At 39.6% G+C, this 27060-nt stretch overlaps 1 protein-coding gene across 1 annotated transcript in view; it reads left to right on the top strand.

The window, feature by feature from the left end:
- ANGPT1 (angiopoietin 1) overlaps positions 1 to 27060 on the top strand; it is a 349019-nt gene that overhangs the window by 315960 nt on the left and 5999 nt on the right. The window contains exons 8-9 of the mRNA XM_019528068.1: positions 16593 to 16723; positions 25547 to 27057. Coding sequence (XP_019383613.1) covers positions 16593 to 16723; positions 25547 to 25707 — 292 coding nt within the window. The 3' untranslated portion in view covers positions 25708 to 27057. The remainder of the gene's footprint in view (positions 1 to 16592; positions 16724 to 25546; positions 27058 to 27060) is intronic.

Below are 27060 nucleotides of genomic sequence, written 5' to 3'. Positions count from 1 at the left end.
TGCTGGTTTGTTTGGGGTTTTTTGGAGGGGGTGTTTGTTTTGGTTTTGGGTTTTCTTTCTTTCTGGTGTGAAATAGCATGCATTTAGGCCCCACATCAGTAATGTTAATTTTAGATATGTTTCCCAAGCACATTACTGAATCAAAGCCACAGAAGTTCTCCCTCTCTCTCACGCACACATACATTATGCTTACTCCATAAAGAAAAAATCAAAATCATGATCAGAATGAGATCATGTCATAGTTATATTGTCCTGAACAAAACCTTACATTTCAGCAGCTTCCTCATTTGGAAACAATTGACTTTTCTACCAGATCAGTGAAGCAATTGTTTAACATCCTTTGATAATGTGTATAGTTGCCATGAGTTGCATGACAATCAGAAACAAGCTCATTAGGCAAACATACATGTAAAGGGGCTTCTAAATCAAGATTGTGCAGGTCCAGTGTTTAGTGTCTGACTAAAAACCCCAATGAAAATATTCCTTAGGAAACAATATTCCAAAAAAATGGCTCTATGTTTTCCTTTGGGGTTTATTCAGCGGGAAGTACACATCTCTCGACACGAAGCCCATCATAAATCTTAAAAATCTCATGTAGAACCCAAAATATTTATTTTAATGTGTTATTCATTAAGTTATTTCTTTAAATCTTAGTCTGTTGGCAGCTGCAAACTCAATTCATTCCAGCTACAGTATAGCAATGTTCTAGTGTGATTTGAAAGGGTCATTAGGCCATTAGCACTGGATACATTTCAGAAACAGAATCTGCAAATGCCCAAAGGAACATAATTGTAAAATACAATTACACTATTAGAGTGGAAGAATGTTGTAGTATAAACAGTTCAAAGGAAATTAATGAAACTTAATTTTAGGCCATTTCCAATTATGTCGATAACGATTAATTTCTCTCAATAATAGTTAACGTAGGTGAGACATCGTGAACAGATCCAGGATTTACCAAATGGGTGCAGCACACTGCCCCTCAGACCATGGTCAGGATGGGGGCAAAGCATGGCTTCCCCCGCCCCACAACAAAGGGGAGACCAGGTAGCCAGGCAAGGAGCAGGTGTATCCACCTCTGAAGCACATTCTTGCCTATCTGTGAAGAAGAAACATAATGTTGCTTTGATGTACCTTCATTTCGCTTTTTTGTCAGTAGAAATTTCAGGAAATGCTTATTCAATCTGTATAACCTGTTGCATGTCCTATTTAAATTTCCTAATTGTGATTACAGATGACACCTATTTACTAATGCATTTAGGGAAACTAAGAAGAATCTTAGGCTTCCATTTAGGGGATGATCTTGTGGGCTGGTGCACACCCTTTGAGGTCCATAGGCCTAGTTCTGCACTACTTTGAACTTGTTTATACTTGTGAAAAAAAGATGCCAGGTCAGAATGAGTGTTTTTCTTGCACTTGGCAAAGACATAGACATAAACTCAACCCGTTACAGGAAATTTGTCCTGGCATGTCTAGAATGTATAGAAATTGCCAAGTTTTATTTTGTCCAGACTTTTGGTATTGCAAAAAGAGATATCTCCCTCCTATTTTGCCCTTTTTTCTCTGCTCCAGCCTTCTCACAACTGGCTGTAATGACAAACTCGATAACTTGCTGATACCACAATATACTCCTATGCTTCTTTTTTTCTGTAGGCAAGCCTGCCTGAGGATTAGGTATCTTGCAGTTTGATTTGTTAGCTGAGATCTTATCATGATCATGTAACTTCACAGAACTAGTCTAATATTAAGGAGCCAAAATCAGTTAAACTGCATGTCAGTTGCCATAGTAGAAAATCACCACAAGAGAGGGAACAATGATTTGTTGGCAGGCAGCATGAATGTTTCTGCTGTGTTGTATGAACGATTTATAGTAACTGCTAAGGAATCAAACTTTGTCTTCTGCATCCAGGTGAGGAGAACCAGCACCATCTACAGATTTTTAGCTTCAGTTGAGAGTATAATTTTGTCTTTAAAGCCACTCAAATATTGTACATTTTAGGTCTGACACAAAACTCATTGAGATCAACATCATCATTTTTTCTGATCCATCTTAGCTTCCATTCAAGATACAAAACCCAATATTGCAATCCTATACATATTCAAAGATGATCCTGTGTTCATTTTCATAGGAATGTGCACTGCAGTTTTCCAATAGTCTGAACATGGTTTGATTTTTATATTTGTACAGCCTGTGAAATAAGATACACAGCATAGTTGGAAGGATTTTGATGCAAAAAATTATCTTTTAGTTTCCACTGATACGTATTTAATAAAAAATATTACACATTAATAACCCCCACATGCCTCCATTTTAACCAATTATAGAGCATGGCAAAATCATTTCCATTTAACATTTTTGACCAAGAAAATTTCAGAATTTTCATCTCCATATTCATAACTAGCTTGGTTAAAGATAGACCTAATACTGCTGAGTATTATTAAAGTGATCTGAAATTTGAATTTTAAGACCATGTTTTCAGTTGCTTATACTTTTTCTAAGTTATAGCCATTTAGGCTGAAATTTTCTATGCTAGATGGTTGCCCTGGCCAAATAATTTTAGACAAACCTCAGATTAAATGGTTCTTTTTGAAAAACATAGCTAGGGAAAAGTACAATATATTACCTATATTTAAAAAATGATTGCAACTTTGAGCTAGAGATTTGAAATTTGTTGGGAATGGCCTTTGTACCAGGGAGGTATGTTTTTGCCATCCCTAGGACAATCCTCGAAAATCTGACCAAGTTACTAGCCTTTGAAAAATCTCCATTTGCAGTTGTTCAATGGAGTGAGTTTTCTTCAATTCTGACAGCGGAAGTCTCCAAAAATTCTCTTCTCACTGAGTATATCCAAACTGTTTATACTTTCTGGTGGTGACTATATTGTGCATGCACTAGCTACAGTGGCGACATGTGTTCAATCTCTTCTCATTTTCTAGTGTGACAGGAGTTACTTGCTCCCTACTAGAGTCCGGTAAAACTGGGTGGGCACAGAGGCTGTGAACCAAGGAAGATGACTGGGATTGAGAGGAAGGCAAAGCTGGAAAGGAGAGATAAAATAGGCAGTGGGAGCCTACAGGAAGGTGGGGAGACTGAGACAAGGAACTGGAGGATAAAGAATGGAGACCAGGAGCTGAGAGAAATGCAATGAAGCCTGAAGATGATTTGGAGTAAAAATTAGATGAGATGCTGTGGTGGGGGAATGAGGTGCTGTGGTGGGGGACAAGCAAAGAAAGACTAGGTGCTAGTAGGGGAGGAGGATGGATGAAGGGACAGATCTAAAAAGTAGCTGTGATATATGAAAAAACCGAGATTGGGTGGGCAAACAGAATGCAACAAGGCACCAGGGAATGCAGAGACTGGGGCAAAGAACCAGGAAGAGGTTGTCTGTGCAACTGAACCTTGAGGAATCTAGAGAGAGAAAGAGTAGGATTGGGGAGCTGAGAGGAGAAATATATCAGACAAGAGTTGGGCGAGGGAACTGGCTGGGAAAGGAAACTTGGAGCGGCCACAGAGGGGAGAAAACCCTGGAAGAGAGGAATGATTATAGATTAATCCGTGAGTCTCGGATGGGAGAGTAGGAATGGTGGAATGGTTGGATAAGGAGACGAGTTGATATGAGAAGACTGAGGAATGGTACATTGTACTGGGACAGAGCCAAGGTTGGGGAAAGACAGTGCTGGGACATACACAGTTGGCATGCATAGGGCAGAAGAAGCTGAGCCTGGGAGGAACAGATTTAGAAGTCTTTATGTACTACATGCTCTCCCCCAGCACCTAGAATGGAAACCAAGATTTCAGTTTCATCATTCATTTGCTGGGCAAGTATCTGTGAAACCCACTAACATAGGTGGGCCCCACTTCCAGCCAACCCACACCTAAAATTGTCATCAGTTACTTTATCAAGAGGTCTTTCTAGGTGATCTAAAACATTTAACCCTGCCAATGAGCTATGTAGATTTCAATATGATGTCACATGACAGAATTAAAAAAATAAGAAAAAGACACACCAAAAACTACATTTAAATAATATTATTATACTTTTGAAGTTAAGCATTCAAGAGTTAGGAAATATAAGTTTGCTTAGTTATCTATATAACTATAGTTTGCTTTTTGAGACAGGATTTAATTATATGCTCACCTGCTATTTTTCTAAATGGATCCTTGCCTCCTTTTCCTCCATATTAGAAACCTGCTTTAGACATGAATCAGGATTGTGCAGTAAAGTAGATTTGCCAATTTGCAGAGGTAAGAAGTTGTGTAGTGAGTGAGGCAGGGGTTTTCAGGGAAAGAAAGGATTGTTTCAAGATAAAGGAATGTAAACCTGGCTTACTGGAGTCTCTTCTTGCCTTTGCACTGGATTTTTGTGTCATATGCAAGAACTTATCACTTAACCAAACTTTTCACAGGTGGTTGCACATTGTGTTTCTCATTTTCTTGACTTTCAGTCTGATAGCCGTAGCTCTGATTTCTCAAAATGCTCAGCTTCTGGAGACAAATTAAGTCAGAGGTAGCTATGCTTTCAATATATACATTTCTAAAACTCTAAGTACTCTGACAAATAAGCTTCTGATTGACTCAAACTGGGCACCCAAAACAGTCTAAAATGAGGATAATCCTACTGTCTTGTCTCATAGAGATGTAATAAATGATGATTATCATCTGTGAATCACTCAGCTATTATAGTGATAAGCACCAGAGAAAAGCCCGTGAGGAAATTAATAATTCTGTCTTTAGAGCAGAGTTTGAGTTGTCTGCAGGAAATAAAACATGTAGCTACACATTAACCCTTGAGGATAAAACAAAATCCTGTGTAGCTGTAAGTAAATGAACACTGTTCACCCTGTGCACTGAATGAGGTAGGGGATCCTATGGAAACATTCTTATGCAATCACATAATAAAAATTGTGTCATAACATAATGTGCACAAACAGGTCAAAGGTTGCACAGACAATCTTAATTTAGACATTGTCTTAACAGTTGAGTGTTGATTTTGCCACCTCAATAATGTTGTTTTAGTATACAATGGTTTTTGTGAACAAATGATGAAGATGGGCTTTACTCTGTGGCTATAAGGGACAGGATTAGGAGCAATAGGAAGCTGGATTAGGAGCTAAACTGAAGCAGGAAAATTTATGTTGGAGATTAGTAGAAACTTTCTGACTATGAGGATGGTCAAGCATTGGAACAGGCTACCTAGAAAAAATGTGGAATCTCCATCCTTAGAAGTTTTCCAGATCAGGTTAGACAGACACTTGATTAGAAAAGTTTAATCAGTGATGACTAGTCCTAGACTAGATAACCTTGTGAGGTCCCTTTCAGTCCTACCTTCCTATAAGTCTACATGCAATGGCTTCTATTATAGAAACATAATTTGCCAATACTATAATTAGCAGAACACCAATCTAAAAATTAGGTGAACTATAGCAATTGTTGGCACAAAATAACTTGCTGGGTTTTTTAATAAGGGTCACAAACATCTGAGAGAGTGTAAATGGAAATATTATTATTAGAATTAGTATTTGAAAGTACCTATAGTGTCTTTTTCTACCCAGGTAGAAATTTAATTCCTTAAAAGTTAATTTTCTAGGATGAGATTTATGAATTATTAATAGACATATATAATAGGGATTTGTTAAAAATTACGTATGTTTCATTGTATACTTTTCCCACAGCTTTCTTTGTATGGGGGAATACATGACTGATATCCAGAAGGAACTCACTAATTTCCACTAAATAGGAGATCTGTAATAAAAGACTTGGGCTAGGTACAGACAGTCAAAAAGCCCAAGGCAGAATCAATCCAATCTGTGCATGTTTGTCTAAACTGAATAGATTAGACCTTTAGTGAACCAAACTCATGTTTGCTCTTTGATTGGGGGAGGTAGACAGAAGCCTGCACTGGCTGAGGCCAGCAGGCTGGGAGCATTCCTGACTCCTTCCAGCATGGGGGTCCAGCCCAGGCAGGACAGAGGCAGGGTAGGGAGCAGGGCTAGTAAGCTGCTGCGGGGAGGTGGTGCCAGTGGCAGACCCCACATTCCCAGCCAGCAGGGCACAGACTGTCCTTGCCCTGTCATGAGCCCCAGGACCCTGCAGTGCAGAACCTCCAGGAAAGGCTTACAGGAGTTCCCCCACCCCAGAGCCAACACTGAATTCCTGGCTGAAGCTGCTTCTTTGCAGCTGTGGGGTCATGGCTTCCCTCCCTGGGAATGGGAGCCCACATCTGCAGAGAAGCAGCTTCAGCCAGGAATTTGGCACTGGCTCGGGGGGGAGGGGAGATCATGTGAGCCCTTCCCGAAGCTGCTGTAGTACAGGGTCCTGAGGCTTTGGACAAGACAGGGACACTCTGGACACTGCACTGCAGTGGCTTTGGGAAGGGCTCACAGGTTTTCCCTCCCAGAACCAGCACTGAATTCCTGGCTGAAACCACTAATCTACAAAAGTGGGACTCCTGTTCCCAGGCAGCCATGCCCTGCAGGTGCAGAGAAGCAGCTTCAGCTAGGAATTTGGCACTGGCTGGGGGCACTCTGTGTCCCCCAGCAACCTGGCCCCACTCACAATGCCTTGTCTCTGTCCAGCATGCTGCTGCCAGACAGAGAGCTCTTGGGTGCAGCAGCCAAGCCATGGCTCCCTGCAGGGGCGGGGAGGGGCTAGGAGGCCCCACAAAGTCTCCTGGGATACCAGCAGATAGCGACGTACCTTGATTCATGAGCAGACCTGGTATAGACGTTAGATAGCCTGGTCCAAGCTAGCTCAAGTAAGTCTGATACAACATGGAGTTGGTCTATCTTAGACCAGGATCTGCATTTTGAAACTGCTTTATGTGCCCCAAACTTCTGTTTTGTTACAGGTATAAACCAGTTTCCAGCCACCTAAACTGGAAACAGTATAGTGCCTGTGCTTAGCCTGCATGTCGTGAATTTGATAGTTAATCGTAAAATCAGAATGCAACACACGTGGCTTAGCATATAATTATTTCTGATAGTCTGTTTGTTGCGTATACCTACATAGTCTCTAATTTATTGACATGAGTATGCTATTGACTCTTTTTTTTAAACGTGAAATAATTCCAGCAATTTTATATGCAACTTACGGCAAGCAGTTAAAATTTAAAGTAGTGAAATTCTACTGCATAAGAGTCATACAGGTCAGCTTCTTTCAAATCATAAGAATTTGAGCAAATGTCATATAATATTTTACCAAGTAACTTTTATAATGAAATCATCTACACTGATTATACAGAGAAACAATAAGTAAATCATTTGTTAAACGCCATAATGCAGTACAACCTAATTTTTTGACTTAATGCCTGTACAGTAGTCATCGCACTAAAAGCTAGTATATATCATATTGTAAGTTCTGAGACTTCTGTACTTAGAGTCGGCAACTTTGGTGGTATTTAGCAAATATTGACAATTATAGGCAGATTATAGACTTGTAAAATAGGAGAAAATATAATTAAAGTGTAATAGGTAGACCAGGCTCTTTGGGTAAATGTGAAATCTTTTACTAAACCAACTAAACAGTGGGAAAAATGGTTCTTTGCAAGCTTTCAGGCACAAGAACAATTTTTCCAACCATTTAGTTGGTCTAATAAAAGATATCACATTTACCCAAAGATCTTTGTCTGCCTATGTCCTTAGACCAACACAGCTACAACCAACACCTCCAAACTAAAGTGTAAGTCATTTGAATGCCCCTATAGTTATAATGTGTCTGTATGTTTCAACTAAATCATTTAGTAAAACTTTTTTGAACCATAGGCTTACTTTGAATGGTCTAATTATACTTCAAACCTCACTACATTTATTTTTCTCTGGGTCTCATCCAGATTTACTGAAATAGAATTAGGCCACCTACAAGTGAGGACGAGCCTAATCTAATACTCTTCGAAACAAATGGTATTTTTTTTTCTGTTGGTGGCAGTAATAATAAGCAAACCTCAAAAGGTTCACAAGTTCAAGAATGATAACCATCAGAATGTCTGGCTACTTATCCATACTTCAGAAACTTTTCAAACACAGGTTTCTCTGGAAATTCCCCATAGTTTTATGTTGAAAATCCTTTGAGAATATTTTTTGGCATTTCTATATCTGTGTCCAGCCAAAATTGGAAAGTGTAAAGGGGCAGAAGGGAAAAAATGTATATTTAAAGTTAACCAGATTGCTTCAGGATTGGCTTTGTTTGAGTTCTAGGCAAATGTTCAGGTCAGTTTTAGGTTTTTTTGTAGCTAGTTATCCATCCTTAGTACTATCGAAACAATGGCATTATCATCTTAGTTTATCTGGTTCTTGCATCTCTAGAGTATTGTTTATCTACAATTTCCTGAAGCTGGAAATGCACGAAGTCCCCTTACCTTATAAGGTAGTTTAGCTTGTATTTCCTAGTACTACATTAGGGCAAAAATTGTCATTTCTACAGAAACAGAAAGTCCATGGAGATAATTAACACTGATTAGTAGAATCAGTCTGATTTTTTTCCCCTAAAAAAATGTCAATTATTCTACAAAGGGCGGGAAAAAACTGAAAACCAAAACCCAAAGACTTTACACAATGAGATAATTTGTTTAGCCAATTTTCCATTGAAAAACAGTTCTACAGTTCAGGCTGTCCAGCCCATGCATTTCCTTAGGGCATGGGGATTGGGTTCTATTCTCCAGACAAATATAATTGTAATTGTCCTTCTTCAAAATAGAACATCAGTACTTCAAGTGGCAGTTAAAGAGATCATCTTTGAACTTAGCAGCACATTGTACTACAATGATTATTTTTGTGACATCTCTGCTGTATCTTGTATTACAAGCTGTAGTACAAGCATACATCTGCTTATTCATAGTCAAGAATAAACATCTTCTTGTATGAGCAATGACAAAGCTATTCCAGTGTACATACAACAATATAACAGGCCATATACCTTATGGTAAAACAGTTGGCTGATAAAAGAACTGGAAGCTAACAACTATTTAAAGTTACCATATTTAATCGAAGAGAAGGCAACCGTGATTATGAGATGACCTCCTAATAAATAAACTCTGTTTATGGAAAACTTAAAATGTTATAACTTTCTAAGTAAAGACCCTAATTATTAGAAGTTTGCCTTGACTTTGTCCCCCTCCCACTGCTATAGCCCTTTGCTTTCTGCAACTTTTCCCCCTGGATGGGCCCCACCAGAGTTAACAGCATTTCAAGCCATGGCAACCCCACAGCTCAGTACTGCTTAATATGTGTGTGTACTCCAGATACTCCCCACAAAGCATCCATGTGTTAATTAGCCCCCAGTAATGACTGGAGCCAGGTGTTCTTGTCACAAGTCCTGGGATACTCCAAAAATATATATGCAAATAAGGTGCAGGGCAGCCTGGTCCAGCTTCACCTCATGGAGAGTGGATCCACACTAATCATATGCACCAGACTAAGAGAGGGGCCAACAGAGGGGTTCTGGATAAATTGTATGTAATGTTGTGGCTCACCATGACTTGAAAAAGAGTTGGTGGTCAGGGGGACTGTGTCTAATAGGCACTACCATATAAATGCAGCCAATACTAAGCATGACTACAAAACTATGGCCCACATTGGGCAGATATGCTTTTGGGGACCATCACAAGAATAGGTTAGCATAGCCATCTGGATATTAGTGTAGCCCTTCTTGTAGTAATTGTTCCCACCAGCATATTTGTCAAATGTGAGCCATGTGTTTTATAGTCACGTTCATTGTTGGCTGCACCTGATAAACTTTATAGTTAGTTTTCATTACTGAACACATGCTGCTTTTGGCAGCAGTTAATGATAGACAAGATGCATCTACCTGAGAAATTTTATGTGGAGTTGACTAATTAACTACCTAGTAAACAACTCAGCATACACATGTGCAACACAATTAGGGCACACAAAATTAATAAACTCCAGAGCAGGGTAATACTTGTAAATACTACAAGTACTAATCTGCTGTGGGGTTTCTTAATACTGCAAGTACTACCCTGCTGCAGATTTTTTTTGTTCATAGCACAGCATGTAGACACTGACCAGATGGCTGGGGTATGAGGCTGCTTCAATGCTGGGGCTGCCTGTTGGCTAGCCCCATGATAAAGCACCCTTGTGCCCAGTCAGAGCAGCACCACCCCTCACTTCCCCTCTTTCCCCGCCAGCCAGGGCTGCTGCAACGCAGGTCAGTATGCTGCAGTCTGGGCACACATGCACATCCATACCTGGGAGCTCCCCAGGAGAAATAAACTGGAGCACAATAAGCTCTGCAGTTTATTGCTGCCCCTTAATGGGATGTATAGATGCACCCACAATGTATTTAATGAGATTGTGTTGCCTGTGATTATAAAATGAGGAGATTTTTTTCCCTATGCCAGTTGTGGGGGAGGGGGGATTATTTAAGTCAATACAGTGGCCTTGAGCACTATCAGTAGGTGAAAATGACTACCTAAAACAGGCTATAGCTGAACTAAGAAGACATACAGCTGAACCTCAACCTCCCACCTTCCATCAAATGTTGCTCAGGGCAAGAATAAAAAGTCTGCCTTTATTATCCTCCTGCTGGTCATCTTGCTGTGTTTTTGTAACTTAACTTTTTTGACATCTGGGCTCTTCTGGGCTTTTTATTCAACACACAACTTGCAGGACCACTGGCTGGTTTTTTTTCTGTATGCTCCCTATTATTTTATTAGTTTTTCTTGAGTGGCCCTACCAGTTGTAACTCCTGCAGATCTAGCTGCCCCATAACACCAACCTGAAGTCCTAAGGGGAAGATACAGTCATATAATGCTTGATGTCCAGTTTACAGTATGCCTTTAACAAATGTGACAGTAAAGGTGTAAATACAATATTATCACTGCACATTGACATGACCATGCATTACATTACCTTTTTACCCTTGGCAAGAACAGACATTTTCAGGGCCAGATCCACAGGAGTTGTGGTTGCTCCCAACCTTTGATTCTTTCTTTACTTAAACTTTAAAACCAACTGCTCAGGAGGATTAGAGGCATTTCTATTCAGGCAGTGCTTGGTGAATTAATTGACTTCATGATGCATTATTACCTCCCTGGGGTAATTGCTGCTAATCTCTCTCCACTCCACAGGTGTTAATTAACCTCTCTCCTTTTTCAAGGTCTTGATATTCCATTATTCAATATGGCCCCTGAATTTCAAAACAGAGAAATAGTGAGAATTTTTAGTAGGAAAACTTAATGCTAAACGTTCTAGGCAAAATCTTCAGGTTCTCTGGACACTTGCTATGTTACATCTCATTGTGTGTTTTTCAGACTTCTTACCCTGCCCTCTATAACAACAGCTTTACCCTCAAATGACTATTTACATTTTATCTTCTGCTGTTCAGCTGTTGTATGATGTCTTGGCTGAAGGGTGTTATTGCTATTCAGACCCAGCTGTTGCTCTTTTTGAGACTCCATGAGGTTTGGTAATATATGAAAGACGTACGCAGACACTAAAAACTTAACACTGAACCCTTGAAATTTTATATCCTTCAGGGTATAAGAATTGTTCCAGTTTTATATAGCACTCATTGATAAAGAAACACTTTATTAATCATTAAACAAATCAACAAAATTGTTTTTAGGGGGAACTGAAGTTAAGAACCCAAGTTTCTGTCCAAGTATGTGTAACTTCTTGTTGTGACAAGTAACAAAAACAGACCCAGGAGTCACTGGCTCATTAAAATAGTTAAGATTCAGGCACATTTTAGAGGTGAAGGTGATTGTTTCTCTCTTTCTTTCTAAATGTTGCCTGTTTGATAATGGACAGAATTCTATTATGCTGTGTGTACCTAAATAGCATTTTCCCAGGTTCCCATGTTGTACTTTAGCATTTACATGTAGTTTTGATTTTCTTCCTTTGCAATAGGAATGCATAAGTACATGAATATATACTGAGCACATTCAGTAGGTTATGCACTGGCCAGGTGGCTATGTGGCTACATATGCAAGTATATTTACGTTAGGCCCAGAAAAAAATGAGGAAAAGGAGTATACTCCCATGTTTTACCTCAAAAGCTGTGTAGTTAAGGCACTCACCAGGAAACAAGTGCTCTAGGTTCTAGGACAACCCCCACCATCCCCAAAAAGCATTTGAATTTGCACGTCTCTTGCTTTCAGGCCTCATGCTCTAACCAGCAGCCCACAAGCAAAGGTTCAGTTATTTGGCAAAAAAAAGCTGAGACAGTCTTGTAACCACAGGTCACCCCAGGTCTCTTCTTGAATCTGTCCCTCCCACCCTCGCTTGCTCAGCCAAACAAGGATGATCTCTGAAGCCAGAAGGAAGAAAATAAGCCAGAGGGCATGGGGGCTCAGCAAGATAGATGTACTTCTGAAAGGCTGAAAGTATTGATTTCTAATGTGAATGCTTGATCCCAAATGGGCATGAACTTCCCAACTGAACTGCTCTCCTTTAAATTTATTCAGTGACTATTAAATGCCAGGTGCAGTAGCTAAGCTTCAAAGGAGCACTAAAAAAGTCTGTTCTACTTGTTGCCTAGTGGTTAAAGCAGTGTGCTGGGCAGTCAAGATGATGCCCATTAAAACCCTCTGTGGGGGGTGGGGGACCTGAGTGCCCTAACCACCTAGCTATTGGCACTGAAATATGGGAGGCCCCTCCCTGCCTCTGTCCAGCACTTGCTAGTCATGGTTTTCTGTCCAACTACAAATTAGTGACTCATGGGCACACATGGGAGTGCATACATAGTCAGATACTTGCTGATAAGTGCATGCTCAGTGTATACATGTACCTTTATGCATCAATACTACGTGTGTACTTGAAGGTGACTGATAGAATTGCAAACTGCGCATATGTGCCAAAAGTTCACTTATGCAACTGGAAAATTATCATTTAAGTGCATAAAGGATATTAGAATTCAGCTCACAGTGTACACTGCTCACATACGACCCTGGATACAAAATACAGCAATCTGTGCTAATTAATATAGTGGATGCTGGAATTGAAGCAGTAGCTATCATGTGGATGGGTGTTTCTCAATCATTTTGGCTCTGTGACCAAACCTTGCCTTCAGCTAGGTCCCTGGCTCACTTATTCTCAACATATCTGACAGCCTTCCCCTCCCCAGTTCCAGTCCCAGTCCCACATCCTGCTTCTTTCATGGTTCTTTTGCCAGGCATGTAGCAGAGGCATACTAACTGGCTTTGCTTGCACTAGCCCCCAAACAGAAGCAACATCACTGCATTCATGTAGCGCTGCCCCTGGTTTAATTAGCTCTGCTGCCTAGCAGTTAGCCAGTGGAGGTTTACTAGATGTAGAAGCAGCAAACAATTAAATGGCTGAAGGCCTACCACCAGCTCACTACTGCTTGCCAGACAGCCAAGGTTTACCCTTATTTCTGAGCATAATAAATAAGTGTTTTGTAGGAAAACACTGTAGGAGAAAGCATTTCCATGATAGTTAATGACAGTAAACGCACAGGCTGTTCTGCTATATGGCTTTTTGCTTTATTTATTCCAGAGGGGGTTATTTTTAACAGCACATTTTTTATGTCACAATCCTTATTACCTCTGGTTCCAAAAGTGTAGAACTAAATACAAGTCCTTTAAAGGGAAGTTGAGTTTGGCATTGTCCAGGGTTCAGAAGTTAAACTCAGGAAACAGGCTGTGGCTGCCATACAGTTTGGGTGAAGAATTTGAGATGACCTAATCACTTCAAACAGTGCAGTTTCTGGTATTAAGTTGAAATGACTTCTCATATTGCTCTGCAGATGTTTGAATAACACCATTTAGCTCTAGGCTTTCTATACAGTATACCTTCTTTTAGTTTAAAGGGACTGAAGTTAGTTAGAATGCATCACACAGAAGGAACAATGAAAAGCAAAACATGTTTAGGATGCATCCTCTCCTTAGCTGTTCTGTTTATATAGCCCCCTAAGTTATATAACTCACGTGGAAAAAAAAATGCTTAAGTGGTTTTCAAATCTCATTCTATATAATAAGTGAGCATTTTGGAATGGTGAGTTGTGCTGTTTCATTTTGTTTAGTTTCTTTTCTTTTTTGAGCACCTAGAAAATTTAGTCTAGATGGGTGATAAAAATAAAGGTTAGATATTACATGATTATGATAACTTCTCTAAATCAGTGGCTTTCCAAGTGTGGTGCTGATATCCCTGGGGGGGTATGCAATACTTTGCCAAGGGGGTATGTGCCTAAATGTTAATAGCAGCAGTGCATCTTCTGTTTGGTCAATACACAGTGAGTAATGGTGTTGATACCAGGAATGACCATGCGGAGACACAGCAGGTACGAGCAGCAATATTTTGTAGGCGTAAAAGTCTCCAGCCAAAACAAAAATTGAAAAAAACCACTGCTCTAGATGATTGCTGATAGTTCATTGTCTTCTTCATGACAGGCTTGGAATGTTATAAGAAAGCCAAATCTAAGCAATTCACCTATAGATTCATTGCCTTCTCTGGTTGCTGTTTCACTGCCATGTCTAATAATATTGTCATTTCTATTTTAATAACATTTTATAGTCACATATAGTAGTTGTGTTGTTATCTTAGGCCAGCATGGCGTAAAGCCCCTGAACTTTTGTTCAACCCACCCAACTAGTGAGCAAGGCTTTGGTCTTCAGAAATTTCCCTCTATGAGGATGTAAGCATGAAGAGAACATAATTCTACAATTGCCTTTTTTAGATGGAAAGAGTTATATAAACAATAAGAATTATAATGCAGAGGTTGTATATTCAAACATGCTGAAGTGAATTTGTGGGAGAGGTCACAGAGACTGGTATCTCAAGTCACTGAGAGCCAGCTTCCATTTGGTCACATAGGGTGCATCTACATATACAATTAATGTGCAGCAATAAACTCAAGTGCATATCATGCTGTTTATTGCTCCCAGGTGCCACGTTTGAATCTGCACCCAGGACCATAACTGGAGCATGAGGCTGTGGCCAACAAGCAGCCCCCACATTAAAGCACCCTCGTGCCCCAGCCAGCCCCATCAGCATCTAGACAGGCATTGCTGCACAGTAAAAATCTCTGCTGTAGGGTAGTGCTTGCATACAAGTACTAACCTGCTGTGGAGTTAATTAGTTTACTACATCCTAATAGTGTTTCACATGTAGATGCTGAGATATTTACTGGGGAGCTAATTAGGCAAGTCTTCAGTAAATGTCTCGTGTAGATGTACCTGTAGATATCTAAACAGGATTTAGGAAGAATTAAATAATCTAACTTTTAAAGAGCGAGTCACAAGCCTCAAGGGGGTCCCTGAGTTCAGGTGTCAGCTCCATTTTGGACAGTCAGGTTACCTGTACTTTGGCTTCTATGTATTTTCAGAGATTATTCAACCTGAACACCTAAGCATCTAGGTCTAAGACCCCTTCTAATCCAGATTTTCACTAGGGATTCAGGGAGGGAGACACGTTCCTGGGGGAACAAGAACAACTGGATGTTAGCAAGAACACATTGCTAACACTGAAGTCAGCTGAAACATGCTGGTAGCCGTGGTGCTGGTGCCTACATTTTACATATAGCCCTAAGCAGTTGCAGAGCTGTGCTCTAAACCTCTCTCTGCTTAAGTCTCTTTAAAACAACAGCCCCATTTCACAGGAGAGTTCCCTAATCACCAAGCTGTTGAATAGTTGGGGATGGTGAGGGAAATTTTGAAAAGGGGGGGATGCAAATAGTTGGGTGCATCATCCCCCATAAAAACCGCATGTATTGTTCTCCAGTTAAACCTATACTAGAAGGTTTACTAATATTCTGAGGGCCTAGGGCTGTATTACTCAGTTTAAGACTGAAGCAAAAACAAATGTCATTTGATTGGAATGGCTTAAAAATAATCTGTGGGGTTGTGAAATAGGAGCTTCATTACCAAAAGAAGGTAACAGACAGCAGAATTGCAGAAAAAAGATGGCTTGTTTGGTGGAACATCCAGGCCATTAAAAAGAATAGGAGGTCATTAACATGAAGATTATAATGAGCCATGAAGTCAAGTGACTCCCTCAGCATTGCCTGACTAAAAATGCTGCTGCAACTGCCAAGTAGTTGGTTTAAATTTGGGGTGTATCAGGAATCAAAGAGAGGAGGAGAGTGCTTCAGTACACTTCCCTTGGATCCCCCTCTGGATATAATCCAGGAGTCACACAGGAAAGCCTAGTAGAGGTCTCAGGCTAATTCACTGGATCATCCTTCCAATTTTCATAGAATATCCCTGGAGATTGGTAGCACTAATGGAAGTATTCCTAACAAATATTTTGTGCCATGTTAAAATTAACAATTTACTTATTGAAATACAGATTCTGTCACCCAGTTTTCCCTCATTGGACTTACTCTTGCTAACTCTGTGTTTATCGCTATACTCACTTTTTCACAGTTTAAATGACTTATGCTTACTTTGTTCAATGACAGGAATTTCACCCTGGTGAAGATATATTAAAGCATCCTAAATTTCCTCATTTTACACCTGAAACAACAAACTAATTGAGCCAGAGCCCAAGACATTTCTGATGTTTCAGTAATTTTCCTTGTGTACATCACTATAAAAGGCAAGCCCAGCATGGAAGGAGACCTGAATCATTTAAATGATACTCTTGGTGACTCAGATTATTTTCTCGTACTGTTTTAGGCTGTATCTAAAAGGGCACACAGGAACAGCTGGAAAACAGAGTAGCCTGATCTTACATGGTGCTGAATTCAGTACTAAAGATGCTGACAATGACAACTGCATGTGCAAGTGTGCCCTCATGCTAACAGGAGGTAAGCACAGTTATGTGAAGACATTCAGTAAATGAAGTGGATTATGCTTTGTATTTCCATGTTGATAATGATGAAGCTATGGTGAGGAAGAAGGAAATAGCTCAATGTGTAGAGCTGTTCTATTCTTAGTGGTTGCCTATGCCACGCCACTCTGAACTAGTTAGTCTCTAAAGTGCTACCCTGCCCTACTTCCAGCTTGACTTCAGATTAATATGGCTAACCATCCCCTTATAAGTGAGTGTTAGTCTGAAGTTAGGTAGAAGACAGGGAAATGTGGTTTAGTCTATAAGGGTGCTCTGATCTTTACATGTGCTCTGAGGTGTGTGTGGGGGGGGGCTTCTTTAATTATAGTGGCTCCAATTAAAGTGCCCATAGCGTCACATGTATTCAGTGTTACAGCGTCACATGTATTCAGTGTAATAAGCTTTGTTAAAGTGCCCCATTGCCATTTTGAAGCACAGGGATGCTGAATACATGTGAAGCAGAGGCTTCAGCAGACTTGGTTAATTGAATCTGCTCTGATGTGTGCTAATTAGCACATGTCGGAGCAGACGTGTATAGGTGCCCTAAAATGCTAACCTGCCCTGCCTTCCACTCCTTTAGTGATGGAGAGAACAATACCAGTATAACTGCATTTGCACTATCATAATTTGCTGCTTTAATAAAGCCAGTAAAATTAAAGCATTATTGCTTTTGTGCGTAATTAAGCCCCAAAAGAACAGTGAGAGGGGAGAGGAGAGGAGGAAAAATGGGGAAAGTAAAGTAGAGAAGAGGTAACAACTTAAAGCACAAGGGAAAGTGGAACACCAACATATTATAATAACATTGATGTCACTTGTGTGTGTCTCTACACATGGTTGGAACTGGGGAGCAGATTCAGAATTCACGTTTCCCCAACCCTGGGGCACTATGCACTCTCTCTCTGGTCTAGTGTTTATTCCAGATTCTTAAAAGCATTTCCAAGTAACATATTTTGTGCTTTTATACATACCTGATTGCACAAAACCTCTAGAGCTGCAAAAATGCTGTCTTTAATAGCTTACAGGTTTTGAAGGCCAAAAATAATCAATAACTTTTCTCATCTCCTGCATAGGACAGGCCATATAATCTCACTTACTCTCTTTCTCATTTCTCCAGAAAGGATTTTCCTCATAGTTGGTAAATTTATAAATTGTTATTTTGAAGAAATTAGCTCAGACACTCTGGCTTGAGGTCATTTGCTCTTGCCAGTCCAGGCCAGATGTATGTTTGCCTCTACAGATAATACCCACTGACAATAGTGAGGTTTTCAGTAGCCTGGACTCACCCACATGCTCAGTGCATGCCCAGTCCACATGAGTTGTATTCTTTCTCAGCTAGCTAGAAATACTCAACAGTGGAGGAGTTTAAAAGATGCTAACACCCAAAGGAAACAAGGCTTATATTTAAATTAAAGAGCAGGGTCTACCATGCCTTAATTTCTTCCCTTTGTTCATGTAATAGTAAAACTCAAGCAGGAGAACATCTTCCAGTGGACAAATAACCAGAAGCCAGGCCTCCTATTTCTGCAGCAAACAGTTTTGAAGTTCACTGATTGTCCAGCAGCAAATCAGTGCTCAGGAGATGACAGAGTTGACTGTAATAAAAAGTGCAAATCATCCCATCGGTGATTCAGAGTCCAGCAAGGACTTCCAAACTAGGGTTGCCTTGACTGTAAGCCTAGGTGTTAGAATTTACTCCATACTCCATCTCCCTGGCAGCTGCCTCAGGGAACTCGAAAAGGGTTTTGTTTGGTTGGCTGTCCTGGCTTGCTTATCTCCAATAAGCCTGCTGTACAGCTGTCCCTCCACAGAAACCACATACTGGTATATTCTGCTATGCTCAGCCCGTCCATTAACAGGAAAATCTCAATAGCATGTCAATACATCTGATGAGCAAAGGAAAAGAAGGAGCAGAAAGAAGAACTGTTCAAGTCTGAGTCAAGTATTAAGAGGAACATGTCAAGCAAATAGGCAAATAAATTCAATTGAATCTTCAGGGATATGTATTTTAATTAGTTGTGTGATTAGGGCTATTTGAGTAATTTATGGTTTTATAAGAAGGCCAAGACCTTAAACTCACTAATTGCTTGGTCCTTTTTTTGGTTTCTAAATATTTTCCCCTGTTAATTTCCTCCTCACATGTTCCACTGTGTTTGCTCCAGGAAGTTGTCTTTTTTACTCTCTGAGAAGTATCAACAGTGTTAAAACCCCCAAATTGTTTATTAAGTTGATTCCAATTTTATGTCACAACAAAATGCTGATTAGGAAAAGTGGCTGTGATAAAATTTTGTGAAAAAAGTCCTTCAGAAATAAGTATTCTCCTATACAGCATGTTGTCAGGCCTCCTGTTGGTTTTGGCAGCACCACAGATAACCCTTCAATTATGACTCACCTGAAATCTACAAGCACGTTTGCATCCATCTTGACAATGCTGAAAATCCCATAATCTCTGCAAGGTAAACTGAATATATTTGTCAGGAATAATGACTGAGATAAATTATAACCCCTGACTGTGTTACGTTTATAGGTGAGACTGAAAACCAAACACACATTGCCATCAGTGATCTTATTAATCGGCACTTTCCATTTGATCCTCATCAAAACTTCTGTTCCGAGAAAGATTAAATATGTGAGGAGGAAGGGGGAGGAGAGAACACTATTCAATAACCTCATTAGAAAAAACCCTTTTCTTTAGACTGTATGTGCTGTTGTAGACAAAAGTTGTATTTTAAGCCTTAAAGTCGCTTGGAAAGAAAGATTTTCAAAGGCATAAATGGGAGTTTGATGCTCAAGTCCTGTTACGTTAAAAGCCAACTGGATGTCTAGCTACCAATTGTGCCTGAAGTAATCTCTCCCCATGCCCCATAGCTTATTTGGGCGGAAGGCAGAAGCATATGTATTTGAAGCACACTTACTGAAGGTTAACAATAATCATTTATTTCTAGCACATTTGTAAAGCACTTGGGCCTAGATCCTTAAAAATTCTATTCCCGCTGAGCCTCTATGCTCTATTTGCATGGTAGTTACTAGGTTGACTCTTCTACTGTAGATCAGGTTTTCTTTACCTTAATTTGTTGTAACATAAACCCTTCATTATACTACCTGTTACTGAAACAGGCCCACCACAATCCACAGGGTGTTTGTTTGTAAAAGGTACTGTTGTATGATTTCTGTTGCTTTTCCCATTTCACAGTTATACCAGACCTGGAGGAATAAAGCTTCCACAGACGTACAGTTTCTCACATTAAGCAGCTGAATGAGAGGTTGAGATCACACATAAGCACATACTTTGCTCCAGAGAAGAGCAGAGAATCAGGAAAATAGGACTGGGATAAACCTTAAGAGCATATCTTTTCCAACTCCCTGCTCAAAGCAGGGTCCTCCTTATCTGTATCATTCTAGACAAAGGTTTGGCCAACCTCACCTTAAAAGCTGCCAATGACAGAGCTCTGGCTCTTTTCCAGTGCATAAACACTCTCATAATCAGGAATTATTTTCCTATTACCCACAGTACATCTTTCTTGTTGCAATTTAAAGTCCCGTATTTTGTCCAGTAGACAGAAAAAGATTGATCGCCATCATCAATATAACCGCCACTTCTGTATTGGACGACTGTTATCTTAACCTATACAACTGCCAATCAGTCTTCTGGTTCTGTAGATGAAATAATCCAATTCCTCCACGCTTTCCTCCTATACCATGTTTTTCGGACCACTCTTCATTGTTATTGCTGTCCTCTGGGCTCTTCCCAATTTATTCACCTCTTTGCAGAGTCCAAAACTGAGCAGAGCACCTCAGAGGAGACTTCACCATCACTGAACAGAGTGATCTCATCTGAGTTCATGAGATAAGCAGGATCAGGTCATAAGAAAATTCTAAGGGAAAAGTAGGTGTTACAGCAAGTGCAATTGCTAAGAACACATAAAGCTCTAAATCGCATTTCACCTTCACACACAAAGGTGTACTTGGGTAGTTATGGCAATTTTGGGCATTTACACAGTTTGGATTCTGTGTCAGAATAAGTAAAAGTTTTCTTGTTTTGTTTTCATAAGGGTACATTTTAAACATAGATAAGCTGTGGGTTTCACTGCAAAAAAGCTCCACACATTAGACAACCACTAACTTCTAATAAAATAGTCAGCCCTATGTTCAGCTGGGAACTGTTACATTTTAGGTGGCATTTTGCAAGGATGGTTAGAGATCGTGTAATGAAGGCCACACAGAAGCTAAATCATTGGAAAAATCAGTAGAACAGACTTGATATATTCAGTAAAAGAATGTACTCAGTTGAAACATTCAAAATAAATTTACCGCATGTATCCAAATACAAGATGCCCCTGAATTTAAGATGACCCCTGAATAATTCAATTCTGTCCATGGAAAATATATAAATGTGCTATAAGTTTCCATGTATAGAATCTAAATATTGGAAGATCATCTTACATTCATCACTACCAGTGCAGCGGGGAAAGAACTGGCAAGGGGTAAGGTGGCAGGGGTGCAAGCAGTGGGGGAGGTAGGAAGGGGGTGAGACAGTGGGGGATAGGTGGTAGGGGGTTAAGCAGTGGGGAAAGCGGGCAGCTTGCCCACTGCCACCTATTTTCCTCTGAATTTACCCTCCCTTGTGCCTGCTCGTCGCATTTGGCCCCCACCCCCCACAGGCATCGTAGCAGAAGATAAGCTCAGAAACAGAAATCAGAGCAGCATATCAGGCATAAGAAGAGGACTGGACTGGAACTCAGGGAGGGTGCTAGGCTACTTTGTGGCATGCCAAAATGGCTGCCACCCCCCACCATCCACCAGCCTAAATCATGAATTAAGTTGTTAAATCCAGTACCACACCCAGGATAGACCACCCCTCAGTGAACTCCATTTAATGTCTCCTCCAAATTAGACATTGAGTCAATGATGACTATTCATTGAAAACAGTGACCCAACCAGTTCCATATCCACCTTACAGTACTTTCATCTGATCTGTATTTTCTTGACTTAATGAGAATGTTGTGGGAAGCAGTGTCAAAATCCTTGCTAAAGTCATAATATATTACCATCCACTGCTCTCCCCCCGCATCCACAGAGCCTGTCACCTTTTCGAATGGCCTCTCCTCTTTATGATTCACTTCAAATACTGACCTAAAAGATTAGTGTAATGAGGTTAATGAAAACTTATGCTCGGTGTTGATCAGCCATCACAAATTAAATAGAATGTTAGGATGTACAAGGAATGAGATAGAGGATACATGGAAATATTATAATGTCATTATATAAGCCAATGTTACAGCTCAGTAGGATTGCTGGTAGCTCTATGTCAAAAGAGGAGACAGTAAGAGATGACTGATAAAAACAATTTAGGTATAAGGCAAAAGTTCTTAAATGCTGAGAGAAGAAAAAGACTGGAACACTTTGCCTTTCATAGCAGACTGATAATGGGGACATAATACTGGTATAGAAAGAAATCAAAAGGGTAACTTGGGCAGTACTGTTCAGTCTGTTCCAGAATGGCAAAATAAGAAGGCATTTACTGAAATTGGAAGGCAGCAAATTTAAAAGTTATGGAAGGAAATATTTTCCCCACTTGAACAGCCTATGAAACTTATTGCCAAAAGCTACCACGGAAGCCAAGAGCTAATGTGATATAAAGCAGGGCTTGATATTTATGTGGATAACAAGAATATCCAGAGTTGTTATAGTTCATTAAACAATAAACAAGATCTTTGGAAAGAATGAAATCCCCCTAGCTTCCAGGGATAAGCCAGTCATTAACTGTAGAAGGAAACCTTTCCAGGGGTAAGGGTATCCCATTACTGCAGGATTCCTCCAAAGTATACTGTACTGAGCACTGTTACAGACAGTATAGTAGATGAGGTGGACCATTGGTAAAACTGAAAACAGCAGTTCCTATGTCCTCCCTCAAAGATCTTTTGGAGACCTACATTTCACTAAGGTCCTTTTAGAGATCTGTAAGCAAGAATGGAGAAAAACTTAACCCCCCTCCCCCAATGGTGAGAAGGAAAAACAATATGTTAGTGTAATAATTGGAAAGGTATCTTTAAAAAGCAAAAAACACATATGATTACTAGTAGCTGGATTATAAAGAGCAGATGCTTGCTAGTGGCAGTTTTAAAACTTTTTAAAAAAGAAAAATTGGTCTTAAAGGAAAACTCTATTTGTTCAGTACTTCCCTCCCCCTATCAAGTAAAAAATGCTCCTGGTGCTTTTATTGCCTGATACCATTTCAGAATACTGTTTCCATTGGGTATAGTTTGTAGAACACCTCCAAATACAAAGTTCCCAGAGATAAGGCCAAACATTTATGCTATTGCTATTCCTTTAAAATGGAATGGTAACTGCTACAGCTTGCCATGGCTATATTTTGTCACTGTAAACAGAGCCCAGCTGCATCTGTGTTCTGCTTTGAAAAATGAGGATTAGATTTTTCTGTTTAGCTTTATCTTAAGTTTCTACAGAGATTATGCTCTGGTTACCACAGAACATCAGCTGGACAGCTTTCTTTTTCTTTGGTTATTAGCCCCTTAGGTATAACTTTGTAATCAAAGAGAGGTCAAGTGTATCAAAATAGGAGCTTGCCAGAATTTATCTGGCATAAATTCTTCCCCCAAGATTTCATTATGAAGTGCTGCTTCTAAAAAAAAACAAGAAAAAAAAACCCCCCAAAACCCCAAGCATCACCCAAAATCTAAGAAATTACTTTACAAAGCTTAAAAATAAATTATATAGATCTGAATGCAAGGGGCAGGATAAATTTGCATCTGTGTACAAATCACTGTCACTGTTGAATCAAGTGGTTTACAATATCCCCAAACAAATGGCTGTTTCTTATAGGTAGATACAGCACTAAGAACAGAATCTGCTGACACCACGGGAATCACCTCTGTGGTGCTCACTGCACAAAGTGGGTCTGAGTTGTGAATTTCACAGGTTAGCTTGGGAGTGGTGAGTGTGTAAAACTGAACAGCTGCATCTCAGCTTGTCGGATATGGAATTCTTCCACAGAGTCAATGAAAATGCGTGCTCCTGAGCTAAATAAATACATGCATTGCTTATAATCATGATTTGGCCACAGTACATCTCTACTGATGATGCTTGCAACACGTTTACAGCTGTTTCTGTATATGTAGCGATGCTTCTAAGTTAAAATGGAAAAATGAGGAAGAGACTACACTTCTAGAAAGGGAAGCATACCCACTACCTGGTGCTTTCTGTTTGACCACTGAAAACAAAGCTTCTTCTCAGACCAGCAGTGGACCTTTATAAGCTTATTTGTCCTGAGGCAAATGCTATCCTTCTATTTTAGGAACATGCAGGGCACTAAAGCCAGCAAACTGTGCAGTTACATGCTGTGGAAGGAGCAAGATGTTCAGACCCCATTCCTGAGGGATTCACACAGCTCTTAACTTGGATTTGACAAAACAGCAGCCTTTCACCCAACCCTACACCTCATCAGTGCATTAATCAGCTACCAATGCTAACTTTTTATGGAGTGGGGGCATTGGCATTCTGCAGCTGAAAGAGAGGATTGATTTCTTTTTTTGGCAATTTCAGCTGAACACCATAGGCTTTGGTAGACCCTTCAGCCTAGCAGAGCCTTCTGGGAAAAATTCTGTTCCTGTCTAAGTCAATGGCAAAATTCCCACTGACTTCCTTACAGTCAGGGTATCAACTATTTGATCTTCTTTGTTAGTATATATCCTTTAATCCCTGTAATTTCAGTGTGGCCAAGTTTCATGCTATTTGGTATTTTTTGTGAAGTCCCAGCTCCGGCACTCATGAGAATCTTATCTTCATTTAAAAGAAAAAAGTAGAAAGGAATTTCCTAGCTTTACATTTGTAACATGCATTTGTCAATGTGACTTGTCTACAAAATAAATAGCATTCAAAGTATTTGGGGGGGGGGCCTGCCTCATGATTTTTTAAACACCTGAGATTGTTTAGAAAGAAAAAACCCTCAAAACTATCCATGTGTTCATGGGTTACTCTTTACAACCAATGCTATCCCTGTTCCTCCTCCTTAGCTCATTCCATCTGCTTATAAAATCCACTTGCTTGGTCTGGTTTAAACTAGATTATAAATTCTTTAGGAAGTGGTTCATAAGTTTCCTATACAATTGGCTCTGTGAATTATTGGAAATATGAATATGCGATAATGTTAACACAGCCCACATGCAGTCAGTTCATATAATAGATAAATGTTATTTGCCCAGTCAGAGAAGAAGACCAATCATATGATTCATTTGATCAATCACAGCCAACAGCTTGAACACAATACACATAGCTTGAAAAACATACCACACATTTAACAGGAAAATTCTCGCTGAAAATTTGACATGAAAATTCTCATGAAAAACAACCTGAAAATCCTCACTGAAAAGTTTCAATAACATATGTTATTTTTTTTAATACTAATTTGTAAAATCCTTCACATAATTAAGAATGACTGATAGAATGCATGATGATGTATACAAATATACATATTAATTTACTTTTATTCATTGTTACTTTGTTGCATCAGATATTATGTGTACTCATGGGTATATGTATAAAGGCATTTAGGCACCTATCTTCCACTAATTGGCATATTAACACTGTGAAAACCTGCCCCTGAGGGTAATATCTGTGCAGCTGAATACCAAATGACCCAGTAGTTAGTTGGTGGGGAGGAGAGCAAAAAAGCCTGTGCCATACTATCAGTATTTATGGGCTGTGGGCTGCCAAACGCTACCAGGTTCATTTGGAAAACTGAGAACGTTCTTCGTTTTTTATTGTTTGTTCTTAATTCTTTCAGGCTGGTGGTTTGATGCTTGTGGCCCTTCCAATCTGAATGGAATGTTCTATACCGCGGGACACAACCACGGGAAACTTAATGGGATAAAATGGCACTACTTCAAAGGCCCCAGCTATTCCTTACGTTCCACAACAATGATGATTCGGCCTTTAGACTTTTAAACGTACCCAGGAGTAAATGAAAGAATAAAACTGAAGAACTGCTTGTGTAGCCTTCAGAAGTACAAGACAAGGGGCTTCTTGGACACAGCAAGTTGGAGCTACCTCAAAATTGCTCCACTATCTCTTCACTGCCTGCCTAGCTCTACACAAGTCACTTCCTGTGCTGAAGACATTGGGACAGCTCAGCTCACAAGGAGATAGCTGTAATGCTTTTTCCAGCAAAGGATAACAAGTGATCTTCATGTTCTGGTTATTATGAATGAATCTAGCACCAGCCAGCTGATGTTTTTTCCTTTGTATAAGGATGCAAAAAGTTACAGGATTAGACAGAAAAAATAATGGATTTTGAAGAACAGAAATAAATCTGCCATAATCCATTGAGAAGAATTTGTTTCAACACTGCAATATCATTACATCTATACAAAAGTATTACAGACATGGCTCCATTAATGCATGTCTTAAAATATCTGAGATGACCACTCTAATCATTGTCTTTCTTAAGTGAACTGAATTTAGATGGATGCATTTCTCTTACTCCCAGCATTAAATAGCATATGCTAGAGTTATTTTTCATGAACCCCTTCTAAAATATAAAACCTGTTCTTGATAAATCTACAGGGTCACAGTACATGAAGAATAATAAGGATAATATGCAGAAAATCTTCATTTGCTCCGTATTGTTAGGGCAAAGTAAGTGTAAGTAATCCAGATAATTGGCATAATCCCTGAGCTAGGATTTATAGTGTGATAACAAAAGTAACCATGGTTTTTTTCCTGGTGCAGCTTTTTCCTACATTAAAGTAGCCTGAATGCCACATTGAAAAATTGAAGGAAAGTTTAAAGAATGTGAACTATCTCATGATGAAATATATTGCTTTGTGTATAATGTTTCATTGGAACATACACAGGAAAGGAGACTATTAGGATATATAGAAATGGTATAAATGCATAGGTTAAGCAGATGGGTTCATTTTACATTATCTTTGCATGTGCACAATTTAGTGTTAATTATTTTGAATTTTATTAGAGGTTCATTTCTTCACTGTATTATTTCATCTTTGTGAATAATTGAGGCATGTCAGTTCTACACTGTGCTTTGGCTACTACTATAAAAAGCGCTCATTGCAGTCTTATAAAGAATAAAGGACTAATTATTAATTGTAAATAGCATGTTTATATTTACAGCAATGGCCATTTAATTTTGTACATGCAACTTCGATGCTTTTCAATGCAAATGACTGCAAAAATCACAGAAGGTTGTACTATCCAACTCTAGAAGGGTGTTATACATATCACTTCCCAGGAAAAGGGAAGCCAGAGAGGTGAATATTTCAACTATTGGAATTGAAGGTG

This window comes from Gavialis gangeticus, unplaced genomic scaffold (genome assembly GCF_001723915.1).
Source record: "Gavialis gangeticus isolate Ggan-Ray unplaced genomic scaffold, GavGan_comp1, whole genome shotgun sequence".
Taxonomy (NCBI): domain Eukaryota; kingdom Metazoa; phylum Chordata; order Crocodylia; family Gavialidae; genus Gavialis; species Gavialis gangeticus.
This window is presented reverse-complemented; position numbering and strand designations above follow the sequence as displayed.